The sequence below is a fragment of the Cinclus cinclus genome, chromosome 2 (genome assembly GCF_963662255.1).
Source record: "Cinclus cinclus chromosome 2, bCinCin1.1, whole genome shotgun sequence".
Taxonomy (NCBI): domain Eukaryota; kingdom Metazoa; phylum Chordata; class Aves; order Passeriformes; family Cinclidae; genus Cinclus; species Cinclus cinclus.
In genome coordinates this window covers 33,110,549-33,132,407 of record NC_085047.1, presented here as the reverse complement: position 1 = coordinate 33,132,407, position 21,859 = coordinate 33,110,549, and the positions used below count along the sequence as shown (strand labels likewise).

The 21,859-nt window shown below is 47.1% G+C and overlaps 1 protein-coding gene across 1 annotated transcript in view; it reads left to right on the top strand.

The window, feature by feature from the left end:
• GAB2 (GRB2 associated binding protein 2) overlaps positions 1 to 19,933 on the top strand; it is a 40,919-nt gene extending 20,986 nt beyond the window's left edge. Inside the window, exons 2-9 of the mRNA XM_062487484.1 lie at positions 1,906 to 2,146; positions 4,629 to 5,212; positions 6,122 to 6,216; positions 6,926 to 7,208; positions 8,189 to 8,279; positions 9,562 to 9,664; positions 10,519 to 10,644; positions 12,239 to 19,933. Coding sequence (XP_062343468.1) covers positions 1,906 to 2,146; positions 4,629 to 5,212; positions 6,122 to 6,216; positions 6,926 to 7,208; positions 8,189 to 8,279; positions 9,562 to 9,664; positions 10,519 to 10,644; positions 12,239 to 12,382 — 1,667 coding nt within the window. The 3' untranslated portion in view covers positions 12,383 to 19,933. The remainder of the gene's footprint in view (positions 1 to 1,905; positions 2,147 to 4,628; positions 5,213 to 6,121; positions 6,217 to 6,925; positions 7,209 to 8,188; positions 8,280 to 9,561; positions 9,665 to 10,518; positions 10,645 to 12,238) is intronic.
• The last annotated feature ends 1,926 nt before the right edge of the window (positions 19,934 to 21,859 follow it).

Genomic DNA, 21,859 nt, shown 5'->3' with positions numbered 1-21,859 from the left:
TGGGAGCACAGCACCAACCTGTCATCCTCACTATTCCCAAAGAGTCTTGGCCGAAGCACAGTGCCATGGGCAGATCTTGGTGGTGATTTAGGAGGTGGAAAGATGGGGCTCTGAGAGGCACTTTGGGTGCAGCACACCTGTTTTTTATGGCAGCGTGGGTTTGGGATCTCTCATCTTGGTTGACCTCAAAGCACTCTGTTTGGAATTTTCAAAGCTCTCAAGACTCCTTTTCCAACAGGGATCATTCTGCATTGCTATGGGATAAATATTTAATAAGAATGAGGGTCAAGACACTGTTTTGTCCGAGGACACCGAGATGGCCATTTACTCCCATGAAGAGCCCCAGGGGATCTTTAATGCCCATGCAAAAAAGACAAGAATCAGAGTTTTAAGCTGTCATCCCCCACGATTAATGTCAGTGTTAAATATTGATCCTTTCTGTGTTTAGCACAAACCAAACAACACAGTCAAGCCAGGCTCTTTTGGCTTTTATTAATGTACTTTTTGTGCACCGGGTGAAGTTTGCAGCAACACCAGGGAAAAAATGTAGCAGCACTGAATGAGCAGCAGACAGATTGATTTTGTATCTTGACATGATTCAGAAGTTGGTGAAAAATCACCCTGTGTGGAGCTTCTTCTTGTCCGAGCCACAGCAGCTGCTTTGTGGTGAACTCATTTCTCTGTAGCATAAAGGAGTTCAGGTGCAAAATTTCTGGGTAGGATCTGGAATTTGAGGGAAGGAATAGAAAAAGAGGTTGGGAATAGATGTCCCTCATCCTTGTGTTGGATGGGTGCCTGAAGTAAATTTGAAGAGCTGGTGAAACCTGCTGGTGAAGAGCTCAGGGAAACCTGAGATCAATCCCAAGATTACTGGTGGCTAGAAAATGCGTGGATTTCCCCTTTCTTTTATGGTTTTGTTTCTTTCTGTGTTTTGTATCAGCACCAAATAAATGCAAATCATACTTATTATATGAAGTGTGACTTCTGCAAACCACAGTGAGCGGTTTTCACATGTCAGCAATGGATGGTCTTCTGTGTGGTCTTCTGCAACCAGAGATGGATCAGAGTTTCCAAAATATTTTGCAGCTTGTGGGTTTTATGGGTGTTTGGTTTTGTTTTAGCTTTTTTTGATTTTGGTTTTGTTGGTTTTTTTTTTAATGGAGATTTACAGCTTGGCTGTAAAAATTAATTTGTGGTTTGAATTAATGAAGCACACTTATGGGAGGGCTGAAGTAGCTGGGTGATTATTCCTGACCTCTGGGATATTCTCCATTGAAATTAATTTAATATTTTAAAGTCTGTTTCTCCTTGAGTGGGGACAGTGGGTACTAAGAGTCGCACCTTGGGTCTGCATCCCTTTTTATTCACAGAAAACAGTAGCAACTCTCTTGAGATCACAAAATCAATACAGAATTTGGAAACATGAGAATATTTTTCGTCTTTGCTGTCATTATATCCATCCAGATTCCCACCCTATTCCTCAGTTAACCCAAGTGTAAAGGGATAGCAGTGATGCCCTTACACAGAGGGATGGAGGTGACTTAAATCACATCTCACTGTGGTGTGAAAAATCCTCTCTTTTAAATGAGGTTTTAACAACCCACTGAGCTGCCCATGAAATAGGCTGACATCCTGCAGACATCCCAGCAAGCTGCTAAGCATGTGACAAAATATTATAAAATTATGAATTATGATTTATTATAAAATATGATAAATATTTATTTCCATACATGGTACCTATAGCTGCATGTGCTCTGAGTAGAGGAGCTGAGAGAATCACTTGGAGCCATTAGCAAACCACACTGACCTCCATAAATGCCAGAGCATTTATGCAAGGAAAACCCTGAGAGCATGGATGGGGGTAGCTACATCTAACACTCACAGGTGTGTTTTTCCCCTGCACAGACACCCTGAGGAGCATTGCCTCCATGAACCATGCCCCGCGCTCCTCCCCAGCAGAGCTCAGCAGTGCCAGCCACCACCTGCTGCGAGAGCGCAAATCCTCAGCGCCGTCCCACTCCAGCCAGCCCACCCTGTTCACCTTCGACTCACCTGCCAGCCACCTCCAGAGCACCCTGTCTGCCAGTGCCCCCCAGGACTACCTTTTCCTCCACCAGTGTATGAGCAGGAAGTCGGAAAACGCAAGGTATTTAGCCTTCCACTGGGGGACAGCTGAGGGGAGGGCTGGGTGTGAGTGGTTCAACCCACTTCCATCCTTGGAGGTCTGCAAAGCCCATCTGGAGAAAGTGCTGAGTGATGGTCTCGTCTCATTGTGGTTGGGAGGAGGAGAAGGTCAGAGTGGTGACCTCACAAGCTCCCAGCTTTCCTGGCTTTTCACGTAGTGTTAAAATCTGGCTGAATGGCCAGACGCAGAGGATGGTGGTCAGTGGCATGAAGTCTAGTTGGGGGCCAGTCGCTAGCAGTATCCCAGGAGTCAATATGAGGTCCAGTTCAGAGGGACATGAAGTTGCTGAAGGGCATGGAACATCAGGAAACACTTTTTCACTGTGAGTGAACACTAGCACAGGGCACCCAGAGAAGTTTAGGAGTCTCCATCCTTTAAGATATTCAGAAGCTGTCTGGGCACAGTCCTGCCACAGCTCTAGGTTGCCCTGCTGGAGCAGGGGTTTAGACTAGATGACTTCTACAGGTCCCTTCCAACCTCAACCACTTTGTGATCTTGCAGACAGGGCCTGCCTTTAACCAGAAAAAGGACAGGGATGGGCAGGAAAGGAAAGGGATGGGCAGGGTTTGCTCCACTCTGCCATTCACCCCTTCCAGAGCTCACTGGGCTTCGTGGCAGCTGGTGGTGCACAGTGTGGGATTTCTGAGCCAGCAACAGCTCCCCGCCTCCAGACCCAGCCAGTTGCCTTAAATAGCCAGGGGTTTTTTTGACGTGAAGAGTTTTGGCTCGCGGGAGTGGGCGAGGAAGGAGGGAGGGAGAGAGAGTCGGAGCCCAGCTGGCGTGGAGTGAGAGCAGAGCTCAGGCTGCAGCCTCCACTGGGCTTTCCTGCTGCAGCTGACTTTCCCTACTCGGAAAACAGCAACAGAAAAAGGCTCAGAAAAATTAACTTCAGATGGAGTTCATGGAACAGTGTTTAAAAAAAAATGGCCCTATTATGCTCCAGCTGTGAGGATGCCTAAAGCCATTCTCCAAGACCCTGAATGGGACTGGGACCTGGAGGAGAAGGGAGCAAGTACCACTGCTTTGGTGAGCAGAAATAAACTGGCCAGTGGTAGCTTCTGCAGCTGGGCCAGAAATAATCATCTGATCAATGCCCAGTGCATGGGGTCAGGCTGCAGGACTGCTGGGAATCCCTCCCCTTTCTGCTCTGGAGCTCTTACTTTACTCATCCATAAAATGAGGGTAATAGTAGCTAATTGGCAGGCAATGCAGAATAATTAATCTGTGAGATGCTTCAAGTCCTTGACTGAAAATACCCTGACAGAACCCAAACCACTTCTGGGTGGACTGAGCTCCAAAGGTGGCAGGGATTCATTTGTCAAGTGTCACAGCATCCGTTGCTTTTTCCCCTAAATAAGCCCTATTTCTGAGCGCCATCTCGTGCTGGCTCCTTGAAACAGAGTCTCTGTTGTCCCTGCAGAGCATCAGCCACACCGGAGCAGTGTAAACCAGCATCTCCCAGCTTTTCCCATAGGACTGGCACTTTCCCAGGGACCTGCTATGACTGGAATCTCTCCCCATAACCCTTTCACTTTTTCTCACCCCAGTAATTAATTCAAGGCAGAACTTCGTTCTGTAGGGGGTGTTTGTATGGGGCTGGCTGAGTGCTTTCTGACTGGGACAGTGTGGTCCCCAAAAGCTTGGCCCATGTAAGGGATAAAACAGGGGTAAAACAGGAGATGAAGTACCTTGAGGGGAATCAGCAGAGGAGCAGTGGCTAACCAGCAGTTGTTAGAGGCCCAAGATCCGTGCTCAGCCCTTGTTCTGGTGAGTGTCCCCCGGCATGCCCGATCCAAGGCGTGAATCTAGTGACCACGCTGCCCTGCTCACCCTGTAGGACTCAAGGGCTTCTATGAATCTGAAATTAGCCTTGAGTTTCATCCCTCCCCCTGTGCACATCAGGGCTGCAAACCCCAGATCCTAGCTAGGGACTTCTATTACTTCCTCAGTGCTTGTCCTGACAGAGGGCAGGATGATGATATGGATGGAGACTTTGAAATAATCCCCATCAGGAATATTTTCTGGCCTTCTCAAATGCATTTGCAAGGCAGAGGTAAGATGAAGTCTCCCTCCTGTACTGGGGATGGGTGGTGGAGGCAGGATGGCAGTGCTGGCAGATCGGCATTTTACAGCTGTTCCCTGGGATGTTGTCAGCTGATGTGAAAATTGCCCTTTTAGAGCAGTTTATGTCTGGACAAAAGGCTCTTTCTTGCCCTGTCACGGAGCTGGGTGGATGTACCTCTCACCTATGACAGAGGCATTTTGAAGGTGTTTCAGGTTTGGGTGGCCTGGGGACATGTTCGGAGGGGTTTGCAGCGTTCTAGTAGCTCTGGGGTTGGGCAGTGCAGATCAGTAAGGTGACAAACAGTGGGAGCAGAGATCTCTGCACCCAGAGCCAGCTCTCCCCCACCCCCTTCAGCCCCTTTCTCCCCTCCCTCTGCAGGAGTGCCAGCTTCTCCCAAGCCACCAGGTCTGCCTTCTTCATGCGGAGCGACACGGCAGTCCAGAAGCTCTCGCAGGGCAATGGGCACTGCATGAACGGTGTCAGTGGGCAGCTCCACGGCTTCTACAGCCTGCCAAAACCCAGCCGGCACAACTCGGAGTTCAGGGACAGTGCCTACGACCTCCCTCGCTCCTTCGGTTCCTACACCCACCCCAAGTCGAGCCTCACCAGCTCCGAAACTGATAATGAGGAGGTCTACACCTACAAGACTCCTAACAACACCCTATGCAAGGAGTTTGGGGAGCTCTCCACAGACTCCTATGACATCCCTGCCACCCCACTCTCCATCTACCAGATCCCCAGGACATTTACACTGGACAAGAACCACAACGCTCTGGCTGTGGCCGCCAGCGACTCACCTGCTGCACCACCCCCACGGCCCCCAAAACCTGGGCAGACAGAGCCACGGTGGGGCAGTCCACCCCAGCGTCCCCAGCCTGGTGAAAATTTAGGTCTCACCATGGCAGCCACCATTCCCCGAAGAAACACGCTGCCAGCAGTGGAGAACAGCAGACTGCACCGAGGTGAATTTGGCGGCGGGGACCTGGGGGTGGCTTTGTGCTATCTAGCAGCCTTGGGTGGATCAGTCCCACTGGGTTGTGGTAGGGCTGGAGTGCAGGTGGCATCAACCAGGGTGTTGAACACCGACAAGCTGTCCCCAGCCAGGATATGGCCCTTTTTTTATTCAACAGGCATGGGGAGGCATCCACAGAGTTCTGCCCACAAGTGCTGCTCAGCTGGCTCTTGGCTGTTGTACCTTGAACCAAAACCCCAAACATGCTTGCTTATGCAGCCCTTCACCAGATTTTTGTGATTTCAGCCATTTTTAGCTTACTTTTGCTTCAATTTGTAACCAGATTTATCAGAACATACTTCAGCCTGGAGCTGCCATGGTTTTGCTCACCAAGGTGGATGAGCAAAACCTTGGTTTTGCATACCTCCAAAACCCAACACGTCCCCAAGAGCAGCAGAGCCATGATTGCCGTTGGCGGGCTGTAGGTTTACATGCTTTTTCCAAACCTTGTGCCTAGGATAAGATAGTTGCAAAGTAACTTAGAAAAGGTGGCTGGAGAGAAAATACACTGTAAATTACACACACAGCTCTCTGAAATGCTTTCTTCAATCTCCTCCTACCTAAATGCCCACACTTAGGCTGAGATCAGACCCATGCTCAGCAGTAAACAGACTGGTCTAAGAGCTTAGCACCCATTCTCCCCTTTACTGGATGCTGCCATTGTGCTGATGCATCAGAGAGACATTAATTGGGATGGAGCGTAGCAGAGAACCCATGTCAAGCTAAAGACCATGTCTCCTCATTAGTATCTCAATCAACAAGAACAGATACTGCCCTACCAGTGCCTGGATCTTATTTTCAGGGACCCCTTTTTATTAGCAGTTGTGGTGGCACACATGCCTTTGTGGTTGTGTTGCAGCTTCTTCTTGTGAGACGTACGAGTACCCCCAGCACGGGGGCGGCAGTGCTGTGCAGTCAGCCGAGTCCATGAACGATGGCTACAGCTCCTACCTGGTGAGTTGGCCTTGGTGTGGGCCACCACACTGCAGGCACCACTTGCACCTTACAGATCCAGAGGCAGGTTGGTTCCAAGTTGGCCCTCACAGCCCAGTCCTGCAGAGCTAAGTCAAGAAGGGGTCTATTAATGGTTTTGGTTAAAACCATGGTGGCCTGCAGAGAACAGATGGAGTGCCAACTTCCTAACCCAGCATCATGTGCCGAGCTTTGCTTCCACACAGAGTATCGCCAGCAGCTTTGCCCCCCTCAAAAAAAAGTACCCAAGAGTTTGCCTGCTTTCTGAAAACTTGGGATGCTGCTAAGCTAAATTTTGATGTGTTGCCAGAACAGCCTCTTTTGTGCACTTTCTAGGATTTCCTGAGCTGGAAATGACATTAAAGCAGCCTTTCATATTGCATTTTAGTCATGGACAGAGCCTAGGGAAGAAAGACTTCCCAGCTCACTCTGATCATGAGAAGATGCCCAAGTCTGGGTGATAAAGACCTTTCTGGAAACTCAGGATGTTGCAATGACTCGGAAACGAAGGAGGTAGTCCCCCCTCAGTGCAAATTGATGGCCAAGGAGGGGACAGATCATTCTTCCTTCTGTGCTTAGATTTTAGAGTGAGTCTCCCCTCAGGAGTTGTTTGGTTATGATGACGGGTTTGCAGTGGATGGGGTTGAGCAGTGCCTGGTGCTCACAGCACATCCTCCCACTTGTCCCCCAGCAGGCCAAGGCAGCGGTGGCCCGCTCCCACAGCACCGACTCCGAGGACAACTATGTCCCCATGAATCCTGGCTCCTCGCCCCTAATCCACACCGAGAAAGCCAACGACAATGCCCAAAACCTCTACATCCCCATGAGCCCTGGGCCGCATCACTTTGACCTGGTGGGGTTGTCCTCAGCCACCCTTCCCGTGCATAAAGGAGGAGCCGTGGCTCAGTGCCACCGACGGCTGAGTGAAATCCAGCCCCCGCCAGTCAACCGCAACCTCAAACCCGACCGGAAAGGTAAGAATGTGTGGTTGTGCACAAATCTTCCCAGGAATCCTTCTGTTCTCCTAATACTTCAGAGTACATCTGCGAAGTTGTGTCCAGTCCTAGGTGGGGTGCACTTTGCTACTGCCACTACAGTCAGACCTTCGGATGTCCCCCATCCCCTTCCTCTTTCAGGAGCTCTGCAGTGCAAATGTAGCTTTCATGGTGTTTGAACAGTCCATCTGAAACCCTTCCCAGCCTTCACAGGAGATGCATGTCACAGGCAGGATTTCACCCCCTTGGCCTGAACCCCTCCCTGTGCTCCACCCCCAAATCTCAATACTGTGTTCAGATGATACAAAGTTTTCCTAGTTTCCCACTGGCTGATTCCAGGCAGTTCATCCTTCAGGGCTTTGCTGACATTCTCCAAATCTCTCCCTAATCCATTGACAGGTGCCAAGGAGGAGGGCTCTCATCTCTAGGGTGTCAACAGCTAACCCCATGAACACTCTGTTCAAGGGCTGGGGTTGGAGTGTGCCACTCTTCCACCTAATGAACCGTCCATGATGCGAAGAGCTTTCATGCTACCCTGCAGATGTCCTTTCCCATTCCCTATGGCAAAACACTCCACACAGGCCCACACGGGCCTGGCAGAACCTGCTCGTGTCCCCATCTAATGGATTAGTTACTGCAGATACCTAATGAATGGTTTTGGGGTTTGGGCATTTTTAGCAGCTCTCCATTCCCTGGAAGGCACATTCCCCTTTTGGGACCACCTATCCACTTTGGGGCTGTGGAGCAAAGGGAGAAATTCATTATTTTCTCCAAGTCCTGGCATAAACAAGCACAGGGTTTTTGGTTCGGTGTATTTGTCATCAGCAGGGAGGGCTGGGGGCTGATCATTAGAATGGGAAGTAATCTGCCATCTGCTGGGGACACTCTCATGCCAGTCATCATGGATGCTGATTTGTAGGAACATGCTGCCTCTGAATAAAAGCTTTTCCCCTCCCCAGCAAAGCCATCACCACTGGACCTGAGGAACAACACTGTCATTGATGAGCTTCCCTTCAAATCGCCAATTACAAAATCCTGGTCCAGGCCAACGTGAGTAATGGTTGTGGGATGAATTCTTGCTTTGCTTCAACAGCAGCTCTCTGGTCTCATTCTCACCGGTGTCCACATGTAGCCATGCTGTCACCTCTGCCACGATGAAACATTCCCCACATCACAGTTGGTGGCAGGAAGATAAATTCATTTAGGATGGGATTTCACATGAAAGCCCAGCATGTGGCTAACAAGCTCATTAAGATCCCTTGAAGACATTTCCTGTTTCTGGAATCTGACCTGAGACCCGTGGTCCACGACAATTCGTGATGCAGCTGAGCCAGACCAACTCAGCCACGCTGTGTGGGGGGCATGACTTCACATCCAAGCTATCCCCCCAAAACCCCACTGTCGTCTCAAAGCATAGGGTGACACTCAGGGTCTAACCAAGGGTGTTTTGATTGCCTTGAAAGCAAAGCTTAGCCTGAAGGAGTCAGCAAAATTAAACCAAAGCACTTCAGAGCTATGTCTGCCAGCCAAAAATAACAGGATTCGCACAATTCCAGCTCTGCTACTAATTCATGGTCTGATGTTGTCCAGTAAAAGGCAGAAGCAAAGCTTGGCTGCTATGACTCCTCTAATAAATTGGATTGTGTGGAGACTGACTGCAGGGCATGAGCGCTGTGTGCTGAAATCACCGCGCTGGGAAACAGCAAGCAGGGTTTGATTGACAAGAGATCTGACCCTGGAGAAGCTAATGGATTTTTCCCCTATCAGCTAATCATATGACCCTGCTTTACTGAAAGGCAACAAATAGCTTTTTTAGACACACGCTTTAATGCCAGAAGCTGATTTCATTATTTTGTTCAGTATAATTAGATTTGGCCAATTGAAAAGCAAGACAATTCCTCAGAGGATTTGTTTTCTGGCAAAAAATTGGGATAGGGCCTGTACAATAAACAAATCCTGTAGCTGTGGTGAGGCTGGAGGTAAGAGGCTTTGCCAGGACTGCCCCTCTATCCTCCACAATTAAATGTTTCCTGTGAGATGGAAGAGTTTGTGGAATCTGATTTGTGTGAGAGCAGGAGAGTTACGGGTACATAGCAAGCAAGGTGTTACTAAAAATTTCTAGAAAGAAAAAACTGAGGAGACCAAACTCAGGGATTTCTGACCCATGGAGAGGATAGGCTGGAGAACCTCGATGCCACCAACTCTTCTTCATGCCCAGATTAGATCACGGTGATGGTTGCAGGCATCAGGAGCTGCCCTCTCCCATCCCTCCTTGGCAAAGGACAAGCAGGACCTGCAGCCATCCATAACACATCAACCCTTGTTCTTGCAGCCAGTCCTTCAACGCCGGCTCTCTGCAGTACTGCCGTCCTGTCTCCTCCCAGAGCATCACCAGCACTGACTCGGGAGACAGCGAGGAGAACTACGTGGCCATGGTAAGGGCCCCACAGCTAAGATAGATGGTTCTGGAAGGACATATACTCTCCCCAGCTCTGCAGATGCATTCCTAGCTCATGACATGGAAGTGCTCAGATAGCACTGTGTGGAGTACATCCTTATGTGCATCCCTACATGCACAAAACAGGGTGTTTCCTTCTGAAAATGACACGTTTCATTGGAGTTTTAAACGTGTATGAAAGCAGAAACATGTATCACCTACTTTGCCAGGAAGTAAGAGGGGATAAAAATTTATTTGGACTGTCAGGGCGTATTTTCCTAATTATAGTTGATTTTTTTCGATTTTTTTCCCCTAGTAGCTGCTGACATCATGTTTCTGTGGGAGCAGGGGCTATCAGAGCAGCAGCAGGGAGTGGCACTGCTTACAGGGAGGGGATTTTGTCTCTCTTGGTGAAGCTACTGACTTGAAGCATATTTTTGAGGCTATGTAACTAATGGGGTAGAGGAAATCTGTGCTCTGTGCAGCATGGTTGTGATTAGCAAAGATCCCAGAGCTTGCTTGGCCTCACTGAGATGTGGCTCCTGGGACATGCTAAAGCCCACGTCTGCTGTCAGGCATATGAATAAAATCAGCACAAAGGCAGCAGAACTCCTCTGTTACATGAAATCAAAAGAGCATGAGCCTGAAATATTTGTTAGCACAAAATACAGCATTTGTTGTATACCAGCAGTTTTTTGCACATCCTTGTCCCAGAGGCAGGTGAGCAAATATACAGGCTCTTTTGAAGGTGCCTCCAACATGTGTCATTTCCAGATTTGTGTTAATTTCCTTTTTTCTTTCTTCCTTCCCACTTTAATCCTCATTATCTCTCCTGTCTCTTCCCTGCATTAGCAAAACCCCATTTCTGCTTCTCCTGTTCCTAGTGGTACCAACAGCCCAGCGCCTAAAAAGAGTTCAGGAAGTGTGGATTACCTGGCCCTGGACTTCCAGCCAAGCTCACCAGGGCCACACAGGAAGGTACGGGGATTTTATAAACTTCTGATTAAAAGTGATGCATTTTTAAGGGATTCTATGCACATTGGCAACAGCATGGTCCAAAGCCCTGGACTGTGGTCTCAAGAATCTCTGATGATCAGAGGACTGGAGCACCTCTGCTATGGAGACAGGCTGAGACAGGAGGGATTGTTTAACCTGGAGAAGAAAAGGCTCCAAGGAGAACTTAAACCATCTTTCAGTGCCTAAAGGGGCAACAAGAGAGCTGGAGAGGGCCTTTTTACAGGGCCATGCAGTGACACTACAAGGGGTAATGGCTTCAGACTGTCAGAGGGCAGGTTTAGATTAGGTATTAGAAATAAATTCTTTACTGTGAGGATAGTGAGGCATTTGAACAGACTTCCCAGAGACACTTTGGCTGCCACATCCCTGGAAGCCTTCAAGGCTGGGTTGGATGGGGCTTAGAGCAGCCTGGTCTAATGGAAGGTGTCCCTGCCCATGGCATGGTTGAAATGAGATGATCTTTCAGGTCCCTTCCAACCCAAACTATTCTATGGCCTACTGCTATATTTACTCAGTCTCTCTTGCATGTCTGCAGCTTTGCTGGAAGTGCAAAGCAGAAGCATGGATGTGCAGGGTTCAGGGATGCTGATGAGACCACAAACTCAGCTGGAGACTATATACTGAAAAGCTGTCAGGAGGTATCCCAGGAAGTATCAGAATTGTTTTTTTTCCTCCTTCAAAACAACAGGGCCTCCAAGACCAGACTTGGATTTTGCAGCTGAAAGGTGAAGGACAAGGATTGTATAAACCTTTGTGGCAATCATGCATGAGTTGGCCTCACTTTCTCAAACACCACCTTATTTCCTAAACAAAGTATCCCACTGGTTAGGTCCTTCTATTATTTGACAGTTGTCCCGTGATGGTTTCTTTCTGCCCAGCAATATTTCTGCAAGTATCACCCATTTATATTACATCCTGTTCTGGAAAAGTGATTTTAGACCACTAAAAAGCATTATCCAGCTCCAGTTACAAGCACATGGAGCCTCTGAAATGCTTGTAGAGTCAGAAAAAACTCCAGGACTCCAGAAGCTATGGTAAAAAGTATCTCCTTGTTCTCAAAACATCTCTTGGGTGACCCTGCAAACATATCTGTTGTTTTGGGGATGAAAATTAGCTAGTGCCATAGGTGGGTAGAGTCAGCACAGCTAAAAGATGTGGAGCTGGTATTTTTATGTGTATCTCTAAGAGTTCTGGAGTTGTGTACAGGAAAATGAGCAAGATGCAAGGCTGAACTCACAAAATCAGCATTTAGAGAACACAATTACAACCAAAATCCATGTCCCAAAGTTGGTGGGAAGGTAGAAACCCACGTGCTGTTCCTACCCTCCCACTGCACTGCAGTCTCATGCCAGCAAGAGGCAGAGCTGGTTGAAATCCTTCATCCAGGTGTGTTTTTGGAAGGTTAGAGAGAGGGTGATGAGCTGTGAAGTCTTCAGGGAAGCAGGAATGGTGCTGGTGGACTTGTGGCACCCTCAGTGCTGCTGCAGAGCGGAGTGAGAGGGAAGAGCAGGGAGCTGATGAGTGACCAGACGGTGCCCTTTTCTCCTCCCCACAGCCCTCCACCTCATCGGTCGCCTCGGATGAGAAGGTTGATTACGTGCAAGTGGACAAGGAGAAGACGCAGGCGCTGCAGAGCACCATGCAGGAGTGGACTGACGTGCGGCAGTCCTCGGAGCCTGCCAAGAGCACGAAGCAGTAGTGCCTGCGGCAGGCAGCGAAACAGGCAAATGTCCTGTTGGTGTCCCCCAGCTGCAGCCCTGCTGGGCAGCCACATCCGCTTGGGTTGGATTTCTAAGACTTGTCTGTGGAGGGGAGGGGGTGTCATTGTTTTTTTTCTCTTAAAACCTAATTTCGGGGGAAGACTTGGCGGATACTGTTTGCCAGTGATAAAGACCAGCTATGTTCGGTGGCTACGTTTGTGCTTTAGCTGCTGGATGCACTATCCAGGAACTTTTACTTAGCAATACCAGGTTTCACCCTACATATCTTTTCCTTACAGCTATTAAAGCCACCTTGTATGTGCTAACACTGCATCATCTCTCCCCATCTTCTTCCATATCATACCCTAAACCACGCCACACAGGTTTGCGGCATCTCCCATAGGATATCATTACCCAGCTCTGATTCTCCAGTCCTTATGGTTGTACTCTTCTCTGCCTCCTCCCAGTCCTAAAACTGAGCAAGGACCATTGCTTTTGAAATTAGTTTTGTTGTCCTGTCTCTTGTAAATAATATGCTCAAAACCTCTGTGGGTGTTCTCTTCCTGGCTGGACAGCCCCCAAAGTTTTTGTTGGGGTTGTTAACCTTCAGGAGATTGAGGAGCATCCACACTATCCCATTGAGCTGACTTAGGAGTCCAGGAATTGCCCACACACATACATGACAGCACATGCTCACATGAGTTTGTTGGGGTGTCTTCTGTTTATATTTACCATCATCTCTCAAAGTCAGTGGGCTGGAGAGATTGGCTTTGGAAGGCGCTGGAGGGATTGGCTTTGGAAGGTAGAATTTAAGCACTGACCCACTGCCTCTCAGAAGCCAGTTCCTGTGAATCTGACCCTAAAAACCAAAATTTGCCTTTTGTGGTACCGAAAAAGCCCATAGAGTGAGAGTCCTACATCGTGGCCATTGTGAGAAGCTTTGTAGTTGAGTCTGAGGGGTGCAAGGAGGCTCTGGAGACCCTGTGTATGTGGACTGGTACAAGGATGAGTGACAAGAAGGGGGTGGAAGGCTGCTTTGAGGACTGGGAAAAGGCAGGTGCTGTACTGCAGAAGTTGGTCCTGGGTGAGGAGGTCTGGTGTAATGTTTCTTGGGAGAAAGGAAGAAGAGTAATTGAAATGTTGGTTGATGGTGAGGTCGTAGGCTTGGGAAGAGGGAGGTCAGGAGAGCCAGGGCAGGGTGTTTCAGTGTGAGCTTTAATGTAGCATTATGGTTGGTTTGTGGAGGGTGCAAAATGCTGAGCTGTTTCCCCCTCATCTTCAGCAATGTTTCCTCAATGCAGAAGTGGGGCCTGCTGACATTAATAACCCTAGGCTCTAAGTGTGGGAGGGAGTCTACTGTTGTCCCTTGCCAGAATCCTTAATACATCCAGGCTTTGGGATCGCTCCCCAGGCAGCTGCTGAGCACAGAGAGAAGAGAAGGATGAGACAGTTTAAGGCAGAGATAATAATTCATGATCTCATCAAAACAGGAAGAACTAATGATTGCCATGGAGCAGCCTGATTGCCAGATAGCAAGCGCTGACACAAATAAACAGACTGACCACAAACCAAGAGCCAAATGAAGAAGGCTTTAGAAAGATTAGGTAATAATATTTATTAAAGAGCTGAAGCTATTGTTTCTGCAAGCAGCACCCCTCCCAGTGCCATGGGCTCTGTGTTCGACCAACACCACCAAATTGTGTAGATTATTCATGTTTAAGATTAACACATTTGCTTAATCTTGGTCTGATCTTGGAAGGGCCAGATGTGACCCACATGGGGATAGGATACCAGTCCCTTACGGGCTGTGTGCTGCTGTGTGCTGGTAAAATAAGTCTTGAACTTCCAACACCATTTTGCATTTTCTTCTTACATGCCGTGAAAGGGAAGAATGTCAATGGAAAGGCTCTGACAGCCCTGTTAAGACATTGAAGTATTGGACTTTTATAGAAACAGCGAAGCAAATATCCTGATGTTTATGCTAAAAATAGTAATTTCTGGAAGGGGAAAAAACCCAAAGCCCCAAACTGGAAGATTTAGCACAGTCAGATGCTTTCTGAAGGTCAGGGGGTGTGTTACAGCCTGCAAGGGCCACTGACCCCTGCTGGGGGCTTGCACACTTGCCTGGTGAGATGATGAAATTAAGATTAGAATGCAGTACTCCGTATTTCTATTGCCCCTTTCATCTCTGCATCTCATGGGACACTAAACATTGGGACTGATCCAGAGCCCACTGAAGTGTACATTCACCCATCTGGGAAAGACCTCCCTATCCCCACCAAGAAGAATGTCACACTACTGGGAAGCTGATTTTTTCCTATTTCTTCCTCTAAGCTGTTAGCTTTAGTGGCTCAAGAGAGAACACAGTGGGTTTGAATGCAGTTTGCTGAGTGGGTTCCCTGTGCTTCTGCACTGGGACTAGGTGCATCCAGTGCCCACTCCCATGTTTAATCCAAGGCTCTAATTAAGTCTGGAAAAGCCTTTTGTGGTACTGGAGAAACTAGTCCTTTTTCTCAATGTTTCACAAATGTCTTTGTTCTTGAGGCAACCGTTGGTGTGGGATAGCTCTTTTCCCATGCTCCGACACTGTGTTTTGATAATTTGCCCTCATGAGCATCCCTAGTAACTGGTCCATTGCATTTGGCAGACCAAGGAGCAGAACAGCCCAAAAGCAGCTACTTAAGAACAGCTGTTTGCTGGTCCCTCTCTGCTTTGCAGTGAAGTCTGTGTTTTCACTGAAACAGATACATTTCTCTATATTTTCCCTTGCAAAGCACCAAACAAACAGCACCACCAAACTAAGCAGAAGCTCACAGACTCTGTGCCATATAGACATGACTGTATCAACCCCTCCTGCAAGCATTAAGTAATCAATGGCTTCAGTGGAAATAGTCACCCATGATGATTGCTGAGTTGATTGCAGCAGTCCCTGGTGATTAATGTTTGTGCAGTATTTAGTCTTAAACCATATTGAAAAGCAGCTGCTTTAATTACACAGTCTGCCAAGAACTTTGTCCTGAAGGCACTGAGTTTATCACATCCACTTTATACTTGGATTCTCAAGTATGACAGGCTCCTTTGTTAGAACTAGGTATTTAAAGAAACTGAGAACATTGCAAATTATTCATTTTAATTGAAATTAAACTGGCTTGAGCCTTCACATCAGAGCCTGATGTACAGCTCTATGGTTCGATTTAGAAAAGGGATATGCTTGCATGTGTGTGTGCTCATGGAGAAGGGCTGTCTGTGGGACAAGCATCATGACCTCAGTATTTAGCTTTATGAAGCACCGGGTCCATGGCTCAAGGCTTTCTCCAAGCTTGAAAATGACTAAGCAGGTGGTCTTAAAGGCAAAAGTCTCCAAAAGTGTCTATCTCTTGCTGTGAGTATGCAAATGCTGCTCACCATTCCTCTGGTGAGACATGTGGCCTGCCTTGGAGCTGATTTGCTCTGAACTGGCATTTGAGTGTTCAGTGGGAAACACATTTCCAGCTCTAAATGGATGCCAGACTTAGGCTTTGTCTCAAGTTGGTGAAAGAAAATAATATGTGAGTGCAGACTGTGCCAGGCCAAAGCTGAGAGTCTGGCAGATAGGGCCAAATGCTGGGTTGGAACCAAAAGGTAGGGAAGGCTTGGGTTGTTTGGATGCTAACTGGGATGGATTTGAACTCTGGGCCACCAGCATGAGTGGGAAATGGGAGAACGTGAGGTTGGGACAAGAGAAGGCAGGGGAGTTCGCCAGTAAGGTTTGGGTCTTGGTCTCAGGATGTGCTCTTTTGGCCTGAGTCTCAAGTCAGATATGCAGATTGTGGATTGTGGAATGCTCGGTAAAAGCCATGCACTGGTGGGCATGGAGCTTCCACCACTCTTGGGCATTTCACTCTCAAGGGGGTCATTCTGCCTGACAATGTGATGCCTGTGCTCTGGCATTCAGGGATGCTTGGTCCATTCACCCAGCTCTGAGCTGGGCAGGGGAAACCCTACAAGAAATGGGTGGGGACCAGAATGTGCTGGGAGACACCTTGCTGAGGGGCTCCCATGAGCTGTTCATGGGGCAACAGTGCCATGGTGTCACAGGGTTGTCCCTTGAGGTGCTATCTTCATCCTTGGAGCTTTTCAAGACCAACCTAGGTCAACCCCATAGCTGACCCTGCTTGGAGCATCTCTTCCACACTGAGACCCTGTGCTACCAGGTTTGAGTGGAGACTCCTCCGTGTGAGGGAAGGGGCCCAAGGGGTTGCCTAGAGCCCTGTAACATCCAAAACAGGGACAGGGCCACTTCTCTGGTCGTGAAGCCAAGTGGCAAGGCGCACAGCTCAACCCCTAAGGCCATACTCCCCAGTGACAAGACCTAATCCACACTGGACTATCCCTTGCACCTGGGAGAGGGCTGGCTGGCCCAGTTATCCAGGACATGGACACACAGTTCTAGCACCTGGGAGACAGCTTTAACCTGTAAATTTGTTAGGCTAGATCCAGAGATTTCAGCAGCCCCATACCCCCTCCACACCCTGGCATACCAGGAAGAGTTACGCTTGTTTTAGCTATCCAGTGATCAGGGCAGGGTGGAAATACTGCCAAGTTCCAGGTCTTATGGAAGATGTAAAAATAGTTCCCAGGTCCTGTCTGATCTTTCTACCCTAAGAGGCAAGTATAAAGATGGTTTGCTCAAGTTGTGCTTGCATTGTGTTGGTGTTTTCCCACCTGGTGATATAAAAGTTCCATTCCATGTAAAAGCTGATGTCCACACTGCGTGTCCCATTGGAGAGATGCTTTCTATAAGAGATGGATGCAGTGGAGCTGTGATTATGGAGAAGTCCTAGTTCTACAGGAAGGGGGAAGAGCAAAGCCTAACCCTGGCACCAGCCAGAGAACACACATGGCTATCAAAGAGCCATCAAGAAAGTCAGAGGGACCAGTCTAGCATCAAATCACAAGGGCCAGTAAGCCAGTTTAAGGCCTCTGATGAGTCTGAGTGCCTCTCTTCTCTGCCCAACCTTCCCACATGTACACAATGATCTTGCAGCTCTTACAGGTCAAGACATGCACTTTTTGATCATGATTCCTTCTTGGCCTGGAGCAGTTCATCCCTCTGTCAGTCTGTCCTTGGTGTCCCATCATTGTAATCACAATTTTATATCCTTGTTCCCAACTCCTAGTGTTGTACTGTTGATCAGGTTGCTGATTTAGTGTCTACTCTTACAAAAAGTTGATATGTAGCAAGGTGTCACTATACAGCTGTCCCCTTCTAGCCCATGGCCAGCTGGTCCTGGCACATGCTATTCAAGTTTTAACACCAGCCAGTAACATCTGAAACAGAAGCTGGGCCACATGGCTCAATCTCTTTAGCTAAAAAAGCTTCTCAGCAGACTTGCTCCCTATCAGCAGGCTCTTAATTTTTGATGTAGCCCATTGATGCCTGGAAAGGCTGACTTGGAACAGAGACTAGTTAGAGCAAAAGGAATTAAATAGGTGTGTATTGAAAGGACACACCTTGGGCAGTGCAAGAGCCTGGCTGAGGTTACACCTAAGTTGAATCCAAGATGGATTCCAGTTACAAGTTTTTACACTTCTGTAAGTTTTGGTTCATTTACATATTGGGGTCAATTTTCTAACTATAGCTCCAGGTTATGAAGTCTCAGCCCCCTGGCTTGCCCCCTTTCATTCCCCATTGTTTATGCTTTTTGGGTACCAGTTGTCTTTGATTCTCTAGCTAGAAAAGAATTGTTCTGTCTAACTACCCTGTGAAGAGAACTTATTACTAACACCTAATAGGAAGTCTCAGAGTTATCAAATTAAGCAGAGGAGAATCTGAAAAAGAAAAAGGCTAAAATCCAAGGCATCACATTGCTAACATATAACAGGTTTATTTGTAGACCAGTGGGCTGACCGTATGCGAGAGGTTTGCCCCAAGACCAGGAGATAAGAAACCATCATTTTTATTGTCATTCTCTGGGTGACACCACACTGTATATACATGTGGGATGAGAGGGTTCACGTGAACTCTGTATCCGACTTTTTCTCCGGCTTGCAAAATGAAGGTTTTTAGTACTTATTTCCCCGCCTCACAGATGTGTCATTAAGTGTAATTAATTGATATCTAATAATGCAAAGAGCTGTTTTGAGTCTGCAGGCAATGGCTGGGCAGCATGTTATGCTACCCTGTTGTCATGCCCAGCATCATACATGACACTGACACATCCCGCTCTACAAAACTCATTAAAATCCCCTTCATCCTTAATTACCAAGGTGAAAAAAGACTTGGCAGGATTTTCCTCTGAGTGAGTGGGGTGGGGGAAATGCCATTTGCACAGTTTTCAGCGTTCTGCTGCCACACTGACCCTGAAAATAGCATGGTTTTTTTTTTGAGAGCAGTTTGGACGTGGTAGTTGAACCACGTTGCAGAGAGGGGAAGGGAGCAGGACCCTGGGCTCCACAGGGAGCCTGTCTATGAATCCCGTAGGGTTAGGACCAAACCTTTAGAGTAGTTATATCCCACTCAACCCAGCCCTTGGCAAAGTTGACAAGTCCCCACTGACTTTGGGCATCATTGTGTAGGAACAGACCCAATCAAATTAGGGTAGTTTTCTCCATTTGTTTCCTAACCTGCTGCGAGGAGGGGTTGGAGTCCCAGCTGTGAAACTGTTGGGTCAGCATCCAATTCGCAGGGATGTTTTGTGTGTTTCAAAGCCTATGACTGTTCTTAAAGAGGAATATTTTTAATTTTTTGATTTGCATTTGTAGAAGGAAGGACAAGTAATCTGTGGCAAACTGTACAGTATGTGTCTTCTTGTGGTGTCACTGTTTGAATGGTTATTAAGTTTTCAAATCACTGTGGACAGCTAATCACTTAAGTTATTAATTTATTCTTTGGGGGGTTGTTGTTTGGTTGGGTTTTTTTTTAATGTAATTTGAAACAATTATTTATCCTGTAAATCAGTCTTGAGTGAAGCCTAGATAATACTTTTTTTGCTGTTAATAAACATGGTACATGCCTGATGTGAAGGTGATCTCATTTTTAAGTACTGTATATGCAACAGAAAAGCAACAGGAAAATAAAAGAATGATAATAAAAAGATATCTCTCCCTGGTGATTCCCAGCATGGATTCAGAGCAGGGAAAGAAAGGGGAAACTATCAAGCAGATCAAGTTTGATTACGTAGCACCTTTAAAGCTTTCAGAACATTTTCTCAGCATGCTGCCAAGTGTTTCCTATAGCTTCAAATGTCTTGAATGGGTAGTGAGGGCCTTTAGGATGTAGCTGGGGTTTTCCCTAATACCAGAACCCAAGCCATGTATTTTTTAAGCTGCTAAATTGATTTTTATACAGTGTATCTGCTCTGCTGCATGCAGTACAAGGACAAATGCTGCCTTCCTCACCCATCAGCAGCTCAGCACCTGTGAGCCTCAGCTCAGGACACCAAATCACCCAGAGAACCTCAGCACAAGGACAAATATTTTTCTCCAGAGTTAAAAGTTCAACCCTCCCTTTAAGATTTCTCTTTTGTTCTAAAAAAAAAAAAAAAAAAACAAAAGGAAAAGACACCTCCCTAAGCACAGCTCCTGTAACACCTCTTTTAGACAAGAGTAGCATCATTCCACATCTGCAGCACACATAGAATCCCAGACCTAGAGCTAAGGACTCCTCTATGGGCTCTCTTTGACTAGAGGCACGTGTGACAGACAAAACGAGCCATATTATCACATATACCACAGCATATACTTTATCAGTATGCCATAGGCAAAAATGGCTGGCAATGCTAACACTAGTATCAATAGAGCATACACTGTAATTGGTGCAGCACAGATATCAATACACCATACTCATACTATACTAGACCTCTGTAAGGCCTTTAATATGGTCTTTTATAACATTCTTAGCTCTTAATTGAAGAGATTGGATGGACGGACGGATGGATGGATGGACCATTAGATGAATAAGGAACTGTCTGGATGGCCACACTGGAAGAGCTACAGTCAATTACTCAGTGTCCAAACCAGCAATGAGCAGTGTTCCTCAAAGATCTGTACTGGGACAAATACTATTTAATATCTTTGTCAAAGACATAGTAGGATTGGCTGAGTCCAAAAAGGGAAGTCCAATGCTAATAATCAGAGGAAATTAAGAGAGACTAAACTGGTCAACTTCATTACACCACTGACACTCTCCAGGCTGCCATCCATGCTGAGAACTGCATGCTGTTTGCCTCTGCTTATCTCAGAAAATCTTGATGGGAAAACAAGACATATTCAGCAAAGAGCTTAGCTATGATACAGCCTCTTCATTTTCCATGTTGGTTTCACTATCTGCCTTCATAACTTAGATTATGATTTCATCAAGTTAAAGACAGTCTCCTACAAAAGCACCTTACAACAAACAGCACAGAAAATGCCTTCAGGTGGTACTCCATACTCCAGTATAAAGAAAGGAGCTAGCATGACAGCAACAGGAAAACTTTTGGCAACCTCTTTGAACTGGAAGTAAACAGAAGTCTATTAATAAAACCAGGGAACACTGTACTTTCTGTGACACTTCAGCTTTGGGTCTTGATTAATTTCCTCTCAGCACCTGACTTCAGAAACAACACACTCCACTGTTCATCTGCAAGGCTCCACTACTTGTATTGTGATGTTCTTCTGGAGGGCACACAGCTCTGCGCTGAGGTTCCCATTCCACCTCTGCCTGCTCCCCTCTTCCAAGCACCTACCCTGCAGGACTGTCTCATGTCCTGAGGATGGATGTCTCAGCTTCCCCATCTCTTTTATGGCAAATCAGCCCAATATCTATGAATACTGCAATAAGACACTAAGTCTATATATTGAATTTATTTCCTTTATTTATATATAGGAAAGGCAATAAAAGAATATGATAGTATATACCAGATATTTGACCCCAAGTGTCCTCTCTAGCAGACTTCCTGCTCACATTATCCATAGCAATGTATGTGCTTTGCCTTTTCCTCCACAAAAACACAATACTCCTACCCCAATACCCCATGGTCAGGATTAGGTCCTGCACTTAGGACCTAAGGCACAAGTCTCTGCCACTTGAGCCAGAGAAATCTCTACTACAGGTGTGAGGGAAGAGCAGGCAGGGGAAAACAGCTGGGGAGGGACATGGGAGAGAGCTGTGGTCCTGCAGATGTGCTGCTTGGGGCTTGAGTTGGCCATCTGCCATCAAAATCAGCCCCTGTCCCATTACTGATTTATATAATACATTGGTTTACGTAGTATATATTGATATTGGATTAATGTAACATATCTGGTTGGGTTACTCACCTTCCAAATCAGCATTAAATAAAAAAACAGATCATGAGTTAAGGGGGGGGGGGGGGGGGGCGGTGGCTCTGTCATCTGCTGCTCAGTTCAGGGTATCCCAAGGGAAAACCCAAATTTTAAAGGGCAGATCCAGCCCAGAAAGCCATCAAATGACAGCAGCAGAGAGACTCATCGAGTCCTAAAGACACATCTGGAAA